General features: G+C 35.6%; 2 protein-coding genes and 1 long non-coding RNA gene across 3 annotated transcripts; all 3 read right to left on the reverse strand.

Annotated features, from left to right (window-relative positions):
- Positions 1–406: 406 nt before the first annotated feature.
- LOC132178083 (putative LRR receptor-like serine/threonine-protein kinase At1g07650) lies at positions 407–3,455 on the reverse strand (the record flags this gene model as incomplete). The annotated part of the gene is made up of 9 exons (XM_088515568.1): positions 407–616; positions 704–1,071; positions 1,190–1,233; positions 1,363–1,398; positions 1,484–1,540; positions 2,081–2,146; positions 2,527–2,598; positions 3,169–3,240; positions 3,331–3,455. Coding segments are annotated over 9 exons (1,050 nt in total), but the record flags the coding sequence as incomplete, so codon positions are not given.
- A 39-nt stretch (positions 3,456–3,494) lies between these two features.
- Positions 3,495–3,926, reverse strand: LOC148586332 (uncharacterized). Its single transcript, XR_015911937.1, has 3 exons — positions 3,855–3,926; positions 3,677–3,748; positions 3,495–3,566 (listed from the first exon to the last, which is right to left on the reverse strand). It is a non-coding gene; the product is annotated as an uncharacterized LOC148586332 (long non-coding RNA).
- Positions 3,927–10,744: 6,818 nt separating this feature from the next.
- LOC132179703 (putative clathrin assembly protein At1g03050) lies at positions 10,745–12,605 on the reverse strand. The gene is made up of 2 exons (XM_059592463.2): positions 11,963–12,605; positions 10,745–11,846 (listed from the first exon to the last, which is right to left on the reverse strand). Exons 1-2 carry the CDS (start codon positions 12,603–12,605, stop codon positions 10,813–10,815), a joined length of 1,677 nt encoding a protein of 558 aa, XP_059448446.1. The 3' UTR covers positions 10,745–10,812.
- Between the last annotated feature and the right edge of the window lie 1,922 nt (positions 12,606–14,527).

Consider the following 14,527-nt stretch of genomic DNA (forward strand, 5'->3'; position numbering starts at 1 on the left):
AAATAAAAAAATAAAAATTAAGGGCAATTTGGGAAGTTTTAGATACAGTTGGTCAAATTGCAAGAATTTGGAACTTTGGGGGGGTGGATTGCAAAAATTGAAACTTTGGTGTTCGAATTGAAAAACGATGTCAACTTTGGGGGGGGTAAACTGTAATTTTCTCTTTATATTTTTTCCCAAATTTTTTTTTTCATAAAAGGGCATTGTAGTAACTTACCCATAACAAAATGACGTCGTTTTGCAGTTTCCTTCTAAACTGACGGTTTTGACTAACAGAGTGGCCAAAATGCAATAGTTTGGTAGTTTGGGGGGCTACTTTATTACTTTTGGAACATTAAGGGGCTAAATCGAAAACGACTGGTAGTTTGAGGGGCTTTTTTATATTTTTCCCAAAAAATTAAAAGATTCAAATCAAAATACCAGAATCCACTAAAATAGCTGAAATAAGAGGACCATAGACTCCTTTGACCGAGATATCAGTTGTCCCCTTCCCAGCCCAGTAGAAACGGATCTCTAAGGTATCATTAGTCACGGCAGCAGTAAAACTTTTTATTATTGCCTTACCCACTCCACCAGCCTCATTTACAATGTTGAAATCCTTCGATACTCGCTCTCCCTACAATATTCTAATCCATTTATGTCATCCATTTCATGCTAGCAGCTGCTTGAGTAGATGAAAGTAGAAGTATATTGTAATAATTACCTCAATGTAAATATCAAATATACGCCTTCCCAAGCTGCTATAGCTTTTATCATCGGTTAACATTATCTCCGCAAAATGGAGGTTTACTGTGTAATTTCCATTTCCCAAACAAAAAGCATAATAAGTAAGAGAGAGAGGTGAAATGCGTGCTTCCTTGTAAAGTTCAAAGAGACTAGATGAACTTTGCACAATATATTTGTCGATAGATTGATATTTATCCATGATGTCACTAGTGCTGCTAAATGCCCAGTTTTGTTGACTCTTGTAGAATTTTGAAGGTCCACCTAGATCTGTATCAGCGTCATATGCAATACTTCCATTAATGGTTACTGCATCTCTGCCGCAATTTATATGAAGTTTGTATGATTCTGGGATAAAAGCAACAACAAATTAGTAACAACAAAATAGGTAGGCGAAATAGAATTCATATTCATCAAAAAGGAAAGAAAGAAAATCTATTCACTACTTTCAATTGATCAAACTTACTTTGATCAGGACAAGGAGAGCTTCTCAAACATGAAACCAGGCCACTGTTGGAACAATCAAGGTCCAAAGCAAGTTATTATTAAGATCAAAATTGGATTTGTGTTTACTTATATCAAGGCAACACACAAGAAAGTTAATATAAAAAGATTTTGATAGATGAAGTTGATACTTACGAGTTATTTCCAGTCAAAGAGCTTGCAAACAAGTTCCTGCAGAAAATAACAAGAGAAAAGCCTAGTGAGTATGCCCATCAGCGCTTGCATTCAGACAAACATTTTTAGAAGAAAGTCTTACACACTACTTGTTTCACAACTTGATTCTCCATCCGTAAATTTGTTATATGAAAGATCACTGGACACAAAAGAAGTATCATGATCCATTATCTTCCATGATGTTTTGTTATACTTGGAAGAGATGACAATATTCAAATTTTATTGTTGTCATACTTCATTCTATACAATCCAAGAGACTACACTTAGAACTGAACTCTCAGGAGTACTAGAAATTCTTGGAAATGATTAAAACTTGTAAGCAATACATTTCTTTTAATCCTTGTAAGCTTTGATATGCCTTCACTCTCTCATTTTCATAATTGATTAGTGAAGCATCTCACAGTTTTCCAATGATAAAGATTTACATTAAATACGTCGAAGTTTCTTCACATTTGACATTCAAACCAATCAAATTGAGCAAGTTTTATCATACACAGATAATTTTGTTCAGTTTAAGAAAAACAAATCGATTCATAAAGGTAAATTAAGTTCCAGAAGAGAGCCAACGTACAAGGCACAATTCTCATTAGCAATGATTAGGAAAAACAAAAAACAAAAAAAATACGTCCACATTTTTTGTTAACAAATTGAATATATAGAATTTGGCAAAGAAGCTTACATGCTGTTCCCTTCATTCAACATCCAACCAGGCACTGCTCCAGTTAGCAAGTTGCCGGTTAAGTATCTAAACAAAATAAAATATTAACAATTTAGTATCGTTATGTAGTTTGTCTTTAACACATCCAATGATTAAACGAATATTTATGCTTTGGATGATTTCATATTAACAATTATAAATTACAAGAGATGGCATCCCTATTATAGGAAGTAGAGGTAGGAGTCTTAGCTACATATTTCCTTTGAAAGAGGATCAACTTTAACTAGGAAGTAAATTGTAAAAATCATTAAATGGATGCCAACCTTCAGTATTTTGAGATTGCCTAGTAGATCAGACAATTAAACTATTACTTTTTCATCCCCACTAATGTGGTAATGATCACAGTCTCTCATCTATACAAAATGCTTCTGTAATTTGAAAATATACAGAGAATTTAAAATGCATACATGTAATCTGCCTTTTGTAGACCAGCAAAGCTGCTTGGAATTTCTCCACTGAGTTTGTTAAAGCTGAGATCTCTACAGGAAAATTTATAATTAAATGAATTAGAAAACAAATAGCACCTTAAAAAACCAATCCTTTCCTGAAAAATATTAGAAACAAACAACATATTGAAGTTGTCAAAACAAGAAAAGACAGTTGTTTTTATAAAAGAATGTCATAAACAAAATTAAAAGGCAATTCTTAAATCACTTAAAAATCATCTTCAGATCGATCCTGGGCCTTGGTTTAAGTTGCAAGTGGGTTGGAAAGGGAGGTCATGATTTTGGTTTTTGTTTAAAATCTTATAAAAAAGAATTTTTCTGAAGCATTTCATGGTATACCAAAAAACACAGTTGACCGGCCCTGTCAAAAACTATCATGTTCAATGTCTAGAAGGCTTTGTTGAATCTCAAGATACTTTGTCTCCGGAAAAGAAAATGAATTCTTAAGTCGGTTTAGGTCAATCAACACAAGGAGAACAAAATGAATTCTTAGCCATGCAAGAATCCTGAATGATCCATAAATTAGCATAAAAGCATTTTCTAGAGGATTTTTGAAATACCAGCAAACAGAAAAAGGGAGGAAAAAGTGGATACTATACTAACAAGTTTTTCAACGTTGTCCTATCCCCGAGATATTCGGGTAGCTGTCCAGTAATATTGCAACTCCTCAATATTCTATAAGAAAATTAAAAATATCTATGTTAACTTAAGTAGCCATAACATTGGGTACGTTGGAAAATCATGTCATTGAAACATTTAACTTACAATTTTTTCAACTGAGTCAAATTATTAAGTGGTGGAAAAGGTTCTTCAGATCCAATCAAGTCACTGATTCTCCTGAATATCAAATTCAACAAAGAATAAAGTAATTCAAATGTAATTCCATCTAAAAATTAATTACAGTTGTGACATAAAAGGTTGATACTAAAAAGTCGAATAGCTTTTCCAAATGAGAAATGCCAGAAGGAATTGGCCCGCTCAAACCACTTGCCTGAATCAATCTGTTATTACCAAATTTTGATTTAATGAGGGATAATACATAACAACCATAACTAAATAACGACAAAATCCTTCAACACAAATAAAAAAGAAAAAGGAACAAAGCTCTCACAATTTTGTAAGGTTTGTCCAGTTTTGAATATAATTGGGTATCGTTCCAGAAAATTGATTGTCACTGATCCGACTGCATTACGTTGAATGGACAAAAGGAATTAAAAAAAAAAAAATGAAACGTCATATGTAATCTTAGATGAAAAACTTAATGCGGAAAGAAAGAAAGAGTAGCTTACAAGTCCTTCAATGTGATCAGCCCTACAAATGAATCAGGCAGCTCCCCACTAAAATAATTCGAGCTCAGGAAACTATAACAACATCATCAACAACAACAACAACATCAGCCTCAGGAATTCCCGCACCAAATAAAAGAGATAAGATTCTTGTAATAAAAGGGAATATTCAAAAACGTCTTACAATCTTTCTATGGAAGGCATATGGCCAAGCTCTGGAGGTAGATTTCCAGAAAGTTGATTGAACTCCACCGTACTACGAATAATAAAACCGCATTATTCCTCGATTACAAAACTCTAAAAAAAAAAAACAAAAAAAATCACAGATAGAAACAAATGGATGATCAGAACTCACAAGCTTTTGAGAGTTGTGATGTTTGCCAGCAATTTGGGGATAGAACCCGTTAATCGGTTTCCAAGAAAGGAACTGCAATAAGACTCTCTTACGTTAAAATCATCCCTTCATGAAAACATCTATACATATATAAGCAAAACACTTAAAAATCCTCTGCATCGGATTATGCATCTCAAATGCAAAATACATTCTTGTTGCATTTGTTAGGGGTGTCAACCCGGTCCGGTTTCCCGGTTTTTGGCCAAAACCGGAACCGGAACCGAGGTACCCCGGTTCTCGGTTTTGGGAAACCGGAACCGGAACCGGGACCCCGGTTAACCGGGGTCCCGGTTCCCGGCCGGTTCCGGTTTTACCCGGTCCGGTAACCGGTTTTTGAAGAAAATTAGTTTTTGGGGCTTATTTTAGGTATTGGGCCTAAAATAAGTTTTTTTTTTTTTTGCATAAGTTAGCTCATTTTTTTTTAAAAAAAAAAAAAAAAAAAAAAAATCTATTAATCTTTTTGTCTAAATTAGAGAGGCTTTATTGTGATTGTTCCAAATAATTAAAAAATAAACCTAAATCCGAATGGGTGTGAGAAATATTGTTTGAAATGCAAAGGGGGAAACAATAAATGGTGAAGTGAAATGAAGAAGAGGACTAGAGCCTAGAGGAGAAAATCTGAAAATGGAGAAGAAGGCTGAAGGAGTGAAGGGGACTTACTGACTTAGGGGAGAGAAGTGAAATGCCTGGCGGCATGATGTGAGAAAAATCAGAAAAGAAGATGAAGGCTGAAGGAGTGAAGGGGACTTACTGACTTGGGGGAAAAGGAGACCTAATTACCTAAGGTCCTAAACACTGCATAAAACGGTAAAAGAATATATATATGATGTGAGAAAAATCAGAAAAGAAGATGAAGGCTGAAGGAGTGAAGGGGACTTACTGACTTGGGGGAAAAGGAGACCTAATTACCTAAGGTCCTAAACACTGCATAAAACGGTAAAAGAATATATATATATATATATATATATATAACACCCGGTTCCGGTTTTCCTGGTTTTTACCGGGTGCCAAAAACCGGGACCGGAACCGGGGTCCCGGTTTTTTTTTTTTTTGCAACCGGAACCGGAACCGGGTCCCCGGTTTCCCGGTTTCCGGTTTTCCGGTTTCCCGGTTTTCCGGTCCCGGTTCCGGTTTCCCGGTAATTTTTGACACCCCTAGCATTTGTTAACAGTACACCACTACATGTAGCAGGCACGGTTCACACATCCATCTCATTAATATATTATTTCTCTCTCCACATCTCTTTTTTGTAAAAAAAAAACATTTCTCCTACTATTTCTCTCTCCACGTCTCTCTTTTTCCAAAAGTTAATAGGAAAAATAAAATCTTTATAAAAATAAATAAAAAATAATATTTAAATGATATAAATAAAAAAAAATTAAAAATTTTTTTTTTAAAAAAGAAAGACAATCAGATGTATTATGTCTTTTAAAACTCATTACCTAAACTAGATAAAAGTGGGTTTTGATTAACAATTTTACATACAAATATGCATAAACCAATGTGATTGATCATTTAATTAGGCTTGCGTTTTTTTTTTTAAATAGTCATTTTTAAAATCTGTGTTTTCAAATCACAAGGAATGAGGTGCTTTTGTGAAAACGCACAATTTTAAAAGCTAAACTACGATTTTACAGGTAAAGCTGTAATTTTGACAAATGCTTAACTGCGTTTTTAAAAATCACATTTTCAAATCGCACATTTTAAAATCACAAATTCAAACAGACCCTAGTCGCTTCCAATGTTCTTTTGATTATTTCTCTTGTTAGATTAGCGGTGCTCAAAGTTTTCTTGTAATTCTTTGCGCCTCTGAGTCAAACAAGTTAACTAACCTAGCCCTTACGAACCAGGAGTGTTACACATATTATGTTATTTAATGTGTTGAAAATGCTCCCACAACGCATTCACTTTCATTTCATCATTTAAGACACTTGGATTCGGAACCAGCTCTGGAACAAGAGCCCTACCCTCAAGCATGCTCACCACCGCAGACATGGTAGGCCGAACTGTTGGGGAAACATTAGTGCATAAAAGAGCCACATTGATCGTCACCATAGTCTCTTCTGTCTTGTAGTTTGAGCCCAACCTTGAATCCACCAGTTCCAATAAACTTCATTTCTCTTTTAAAACAGGTGCCTGCAAACAGACAACAGGAAAAGAAGAATTCAAGAAACAAATAAAGTCGGAGTTGATTCTTCATTTAGAAGGAGTGGAAGAATGTAACGCCCCGATATTTGACCTAGCAAATATCGAAGTCATGATGCTGCAACTTTAGAAGATACAATCTTACAACGAAGTATGTATATTTTTTTTTTCTTTTTCTATGACCTAAGAATAACTTACACAACACAATTGAGCTGACTGAAATACTTCGAGGTGATATATTATTAAATAAAATAAAAACATGGTTTTCATTACAATATATGTACACACTAGGTGTACCAAATATATGCCACAGACGGCACCTAAATTAACATAGTAATATTTATTAAGTTTACACGCATCACCATACATAATAAAAGCGATTAACATAAATGAGACTTGCCCCATAGAGTAAGCATAAATCCTTCAGTAGATGGTCTATCAACCATCAAAACCAGTAAAAGGACCATCGTCCTCACTTTCTATTCCTGCATCAAGATCTATGTAAAGATGACGTTATCATATTTATATAGGCAAACAAGTGAGTAATCTATTTTCCTAGAGATAAAGACTAAAAAGACTAGTTTGAACATGTAAAATTAAAGACTAAAATATATAATAATGAATGAGTTGTGAATGCAGCGTAATGACAGATTAGTTTGTGTTTTATGATAATCTTTCTTCAGACCTCTTGTCATGAGCTCTCAACCCGCTTACATCCGTTATGTCCCTCACACTTTAGAGGTTTACCTGTTTGGTGCTGGCAACTACACCGTCCTAGCTTAGTTATATATTAGGCCTGTTGGACGGTTATATACCTCCATCCACTGAGATACCAACAGTTCCTCGCGGCAATCCACCCAGCTTGTTCTTAAGGTGGCTATCTTATCAGCCCATTTTATTAAACACATTATGCAGCAGTTGTATTGCAAAATTATATTAATAAGACAAAATAAGAATTCCTATAACAATAAAACAAAGCTAGTACTCAGTAAGTATATCCATACTTACTCTCCTTAGTGTAGTATTCTGCTCCACTTGTGCATATAAATATATACATACAAACAATACTTAGTTCATTCTCCAATAATATCATTGTTTAAAGAGCCTCATCTTTTTATATTTATTTATTATCCGTCACTTCATCTTTACTTACTCATTTTATTATATTAATCTAAGATAGTCACCTATACTAGCTTTATGCCTGAATTCATTTTTGGTGACGAGGCTAATGGCCAGTATCACTAAATACAAACTAGTATTATAAATAATATATATAAAACATTACTCATATTTCGGAGATGAGACCAATGGTCTGTACCTACCAAAGTATGAATCAAAATTTAAATGACAATAAAAGAAATGACTGAATGTAAATACTGAATTCATATTCTGGGGATGACCGCCAAAAATATGAATTAAAATTTAAATGACAATAAAAGAAATGACTGAATGTAAATATTGAATTCATATTTCGGGGATGGCCTCCAAAAATATGAATTAAAATTTAAATGACAATAAAAGAAATGACTGAATGTAAATACTGAATTCATATTCCGGGGATGACCGCCAAGAATATGAATTAAAATTTAAATAACAATAAAAGAAATGACCGAATGTAAAAGCTGTAAAGTAAATAATATATAGATAATATCATAAGCCCTTAATTGATTTTGTCTACTAACTCATTATTATTTCTTCACTTGTATCTATTACGCTATTTTATATTATACGCTTATTGGGTCTTTAAACAATTAAATGAGAACAAGTGATACAAGCAATAAATCATAATATTTATACAAGAAACACTTACCCAATAATCCTTAGAAGTAAAACTCCATCAAATCTTCTCACTACAAGCATTATGGTCATTAGTGGCGACATTTTTAAGTCGCTGCTAATGACCCATCAATAGCGGCAATTTTTGAGTCGCCACTAATAGTGGACGCTTAAAACAAAAAAAAAAAAAAAAAAAAATTATTTAGCAGCAACAACAATAGCGGCGACTAAATGTCGCCGCTATTAAGGATCAATAGCGGCGACTCACATGGGTCGCCGCTATTAATAATCAATAGCGGCAACTCCTGTCGCCGCTAATAATACCCCAAGCAGCGGCGAGCATAAAGTTGCCGTTGATGAGGGTCAACAGCGGCGACTCTTGAGAATCACCGCTAATTAGTGGTCATTAGCGGCGACTATAGAGTCGCCGCTATTGACATAAGAAAAAAGTTTTTTTAAAAAAAATTTAAAACTCATTAGCGGTGACCATAAAGTCGCCACTAATGAGGCTCAATAGCGGCGACATAGGTCGGTCGCCGCTATTGACAGGATAAAAAAAAATTTAAAACTCATTAGCGGCGACCATAAAGTCGCCGCTAATGAGGGTCAACAGCGGCGACATAGGGTTCGCCGCTATTGACAGGGTAAAAATAATTAAAAACTCATTAGCGGCGACCATAGAGTCGCCGCTAATGAGGGTCAACATCAGCCACTTGTGGGTTGCCGCGATTGACAGTATTAAAATAATTAAAAACTCATTAGCGGCAACCATAGAGTCGCCGCTAATGAGGGTCAACAGAGGCCACTTATGGGTCGCCGCTATTGACCAAACTAAAACCTTACAAAATTATTCTTAAAGGAACTGACTTAGGCATCAGAGTTTCCCCGGCATAGACACGAGCCGATCTTTTGACGCTCTTGCTATTTTGCAGCCATCAGGAAAGCATCACAAGCGTATTCCGGATCTAACACGCTTCGAAGAAGGTGTAGTTTACATACCAGAAATTGTTCTAACAATGTAGTAGTTTGAATTAACAATATATTATGAATATGAACATTGTGTCTCCTTTGAATTAACAAATTTGAAGTTTTATATTAAAGAAAAAATGTTGAAATTATTTATTAAAACCGGTTGATAACCGTGTTCGATAACCGTATAACCGCTGATTGGGTTTATGAGAAAATAAACGATACCGCAACTAGTTGTACACCCCTATGCCCATTGTTCAATAAGAAAATAAGAGAACAAACAATATTATTCAAACATAATCAAACCATCAGCCAACCAATCGGAGTTTTGGACACCAGTTTCATCATCTCTTCTCAATATACGACTAGGGTGTCACAATATACCATCAAGTAGATTTGATGTGATCGTCAAATAACTCCACGGCAACTTGGTCTCTCTTGATACACATCCCTTCTATTCCTTTAGGAATTCTACCCTTGTAATTCGTAGGGAGAAGGGCGTGAAAAACTTTCAATTTAGGGTATCGAACTTTCAATATCTTTCAATTACCCAATTTCGTTAGGATTTTACGTTAAATCTTAAAATTCACAAAATACCCATTTTTTTAATTATAAAAAAATAAAAAATATTGCAAATATGTTTTATATATATATATATATATATATATATATATATATATATATATATAATAAAAAAGTAAAGGCCTGAATCTTTACAATTTTTTTATAATAAAAAATTATGGGTATTTTAAGAATTTTGACAATATTTAACAGCAAATCATAACAGAATGAGATAATTGAAATATTGATACCCTTAATTGAGAGTTTTTGAATTTCGAACTATCATTTCAAAATGTATAGAACTTCAGCGGGAGTTTTTGAAAGTTTTCCCAAAAAGAAAAGAAAGAATGGGCTGGTTTGTTAGATGAACGGCTGTTATAAAAAGAGTACATATTGTATTAGGGTTCTCAATTTGTTTTTGTTACTATAAAGGAAAATAGCTCCAAAATAATTGCATGCCATTCATTAATAGATAATCAAATGTTAGATGCAATTAATTGGGTATGCAATACCTTTTTTTGAGGTGTTTGAAATAAATAAAGTATTTATGATGGTTTTTGGGTAAACCGGCGGTAATGCTATATGTAGTACTCATGTCCCCCTTTTATCTTTAAACGTGATGTAACTTTTAAAATCATCATTAAATTTTGAATTGATCATTATTGAATTTTGATTTAATTAATTGTGACCTTAAAAGGCACATCACCATTGAAAATTAACAAAATGGAGACATGGGTATTACTTGGGTAAATTGTATTAACATATAACATTATTTTATATTAATTAATTATTAGTCATGCATCCCCCATACAAAAACAAGATTCTAGCTCTATGAGTGTTTGGTTATCATCACCATTCTTTATACTTTCAAGTTATACACATATATGGCCGATTTAGCAAGTGGAAAATTTTATGATGATGATTAGGAGATGAAAATATAAAATGGATTTTGTAGTAATATTCCTGGAACTATTGATTAATTAAAAGGAGCGATCGAGATGGATGCATGTTTCCCTCTTACACTAGCAAATATTTAAACGTACAGGAATCGGAAAAAGAAAAAAAGAAGAAACACATTGAACTTAACCCCTAATTTGCAAAGAAAGGTAGCGCGCTTCAGTAGCTGTGTGTGTAACCTCCCATGTTGTAGGGATTGTGGTGCTGTATCTTTGCCATTCCAAGCTGCCCTTGCATCCCATCCCTTGCGTACTGCTGCCACATCAATTGTTCTTCCACCAACAGTTTCTGCTTCTTCTCCATCTCCGACATTTGCACATACGCCGGCGGTGCCACTGTTAATGAGGCTGCAAATGGGTCTGCACTGCTGGTTGCGGATGTTGGCGCTGCTGGCAATGCCAGCGTTTGTGGCCTTCCAGTTGGCCCAAGTGCGACGCTACTCGCACTCCCACCCTTTGTCTCAGGCTGTTGTTTGTACATGCCGTCAAGCAACAACATATCGAAACCGGCGGCAAGTGCCACTTTCTGACCTGACAGATTGCTAGTTGATTCAACCAATGCCGTCTCCCAGTCTGCTGCGTCTTCATTGAAGGTCTCCCACGCACCACCGTCATGATCCTGATGATCAAATAAGGCCAAGGCTAGTTTATCTGAATGTTCTTCGCTTCTCATTGCATCGTCTCCTAAGCTCAACAGATTGCCCTCTTGTTGTTTGACAATTTGCTCATCATCATCATCAGAGAAAGTAGTGAAAGCTTGTGGGGCTGGTGGTGGTAGAGCCTTTATCGCATTCATGTCTTCTTCTTGGACATTTGGTGTTGCAGGCTCTTCCAACACCGCGGGCGTCTCTTCTATAGACGTATGCTTTATGGTTTGTGCCAAAGCAGACTTGTCTCGGATGAACTCATCCATGACCTCAAGTTTCTTCGGGGTAATTTTCTCGAGCTCTGGGTATTCTGAAGAGCGTGCAATGCCAATAGTCCTGCACCAGCTATACAACATGTCAAGCTCGTCAAACTGCTTGCCGATGCGGCAGAACACCTCGTGCACCTTCACACAGTCGTGGACTTGTAGCTCCATGAAACGGTCGATAAAGATACCCATTATTTCAGTCATGTCATAATATATTTGGAAACTCTCTTTCACAGTAGGGTAGAGAGCTACTATCACAACCCGGTTGTTCTTTGCTTCACCTGCTCCATCCATCCATTTAACATAATATATATATATTAATCACCCATGATCCATCCATCTGTTGTTGATTGATATATATATAGCTATTAGATAGAATAGAGATATACAAACAAACCTGTAGGGCGACATGCTAAGAAGCGCTCAAGGAGCTGTTGCAAATGCTGCATCCTTGAAAAGATATGCTCAGTTTTCATCTCACGCACTGGTGTGGCTCTTGGACCGGCTGCAGCCTGGTTGGCCTCCTCATCCTCTTCCTCCAATCCAAACACACTACGTTTTCCGCGCCGGCTTTGCATCCGAAACTCAAGCCGTTCATCAAGGTAGAGTGCATACGTGCGCACAAAGGAGGAATAGTCCCACGAATTGGATTGTGAAGAGTCACGAAAATCCGACATGTTGAGAAGACGAGTCCCGCGTCTTGTTGAGAAGAATATTTCTTGCTCATATGCAGGATCGCCCTCCGAGAGAAGGCGCTGGATCAACATAAGCGTCTTGAGTGCGACGGTCCAATTCCTTGTCTTGTTGAGGCGCCTGGAGAGGGTGTTGACGCAAGCACTTATGTAGGCACGTGAGTAGCATGTTAAGCTCAGAATCTCACGAATATGCCTCTCCTCCGCCGGGTACTCATCGTGTCTTGTTGCCTTCACAATCGCCACGTCAAGGTCCGCCAGTGAGGCGCTGCCTCCAACTTTTGCCAGGCCTATGCTCGTCTTGTCCTTCACCGCTCCCAGAGCTCTTCTCATCTTGCTTGGACCCATATCAATATCAATATCATATCATATCATGGATTTCTTAATTGGCCTTACAAGAAAGAGAAAGGAGAAAACAAGACAAGAAGAAAGATACGTACGTACGTCAATCTCTCTCCTCTCCCTTTTGCTTGTGTCCTCCAATATGCCTTTGTTCCTCCCACCGCCAACTGCAAGACAGCATCTTTTCAATGGACCATGCGTTTACCTTTATTGTCGCACTAAGTTTTGGGGGATTTTGTGGGAGACAACAATCCATGTGGCATATAGGTATTCAATACTTTTTAAGTGTTTCTAGCTTTTTCTTTTCTTTCCTTTTTAAAAAAAAAAAAAAAAAAAAAAAAAAAAAAAACAAAACAAAAAGAAAAAAGGAAGAATTCTTGAGCTTATCGGTTGTTATAAACCCTTTGACCCTTTCAATGGTGTTAGGACCACTAAAATTTGCTAATTAAAGCTTAATGATATCCTGTACCTCTATTTTCTACATAATAATTAGTTTATAGCGTCAGTACGTAGAGAGCTGGCTGGCTTTTTGAAACTTTTTTTTTTTGTAACATGTCCGCAAAAACAGGAAAGACTTTTTAAAATTTGAGACAACCTTCAACAATCCTACAAAGGTAAGCGGCTCATTGTTTTCGTATAATGGAAGTTTCAGTTTTACAACCAATCAAAAGAAAAAACACAAAATAAAATAAAATAAATACACATCCCTTTAATTATTACTCATTTTATATTTATACCTCTAAACTTTAAAAGTGACACTGAAACCTTTCATATTATTATCACATGTCAAATTATACCATTTTATATTTTTTTTATTCAAAATACCCTTAAAATTATTTAAAAATCACCGTTTGAAATCTTTATATACACCTTAAAGTTATTCCAAAATACCCTTAAATTCTACACTTTCGTTTTAGCCCCTTATTTTTATTTTTACTTTTTTTTCAAACGGTTCTTTTTATATATTTTTCCCTAATAATTATTATTCAAATCCATTGATTTCAAATCCTACCATATAAACCATAATTTTTCACGTTTTTCCACTTCCAAATTGTTTTTAGCAATTAATAATGCGAATTCTCTCTTGATTTCCCTAAAACTCTGAAAATCATTGTCTTTTGCTTTGTCTTTTTTTCTTTTTTTAAATTCGTTCATTGTGTCTGCAGCTTCGAAAGGAAATCAATCAGATTGTCACGCTGAAAAGAAGTGGAATCTAAGGCTCCATTTACTTTGACGTAAAATTGTTTTCGTCGAAAAATATTTTTAGAGAAGTCATTTTCCTGAAAATGTTTCCTGTTGAAAACATTTTACAGCCTATACCGCATGCACGGAAAATAATTTTTTTTAATATTTTCTTTATATTTATTTTTTTCAATAAGGTCCCCGTCCTGACCAGCCCAGGACCCGCCTGGGACTTGACCGGGACCCGCGCGGAACTTGCCCAGGTTTTGCCCTAGACTTGACCGGGACTTGCCCGAGACCTACCCTAGACCCCGCCCAGGGCTTGACCGGGACTTGTCCGAGGCCCACCTAGGATTTGATCGGGACCCGCTGATGCAGCGTGACTTAGTAGGCTACAGCGAAGAACATCAATAAAGCAACGGATATGTATTTCTAGGTCTTGATTCTATCAATGATTTAAGAAATCTTCTTGACAAAAGCTAAATACTCTCTAGGTATTGAAAGAAAATAGAGGAATAAACTCAACTCTGAGTATTCTCGTTAATCAAAATCAATAATAAACAATAACTCCTTTCTCTAGAGGCTATAAGCATATATTTATAGTCCAAAACCTTAAACCTAATAAAATATGGCATAAATACCCCCAAAACCCCAAACCTAATAAAATAACGAAATAAAGACTCCCAAAACCCTAACGCTAATCAAATAACAACATAAAGTCGGTTTTAAATAATAAAAAAGCGAAA

This window comes from Corylus avellana, chromosome 4, assembly GCF_965113065.1.
Source record: "Corylus avellana chromosome 4, dhCorAvel1.hap1.2, whole genome shotgun sequence".
NCBI classification, from domain to species: Eukaryota; Viridiplantae; Streptophyta; class Magnoliopsida; order Fagales; family Betulaceae; genus Corylus; species Corylus avellana.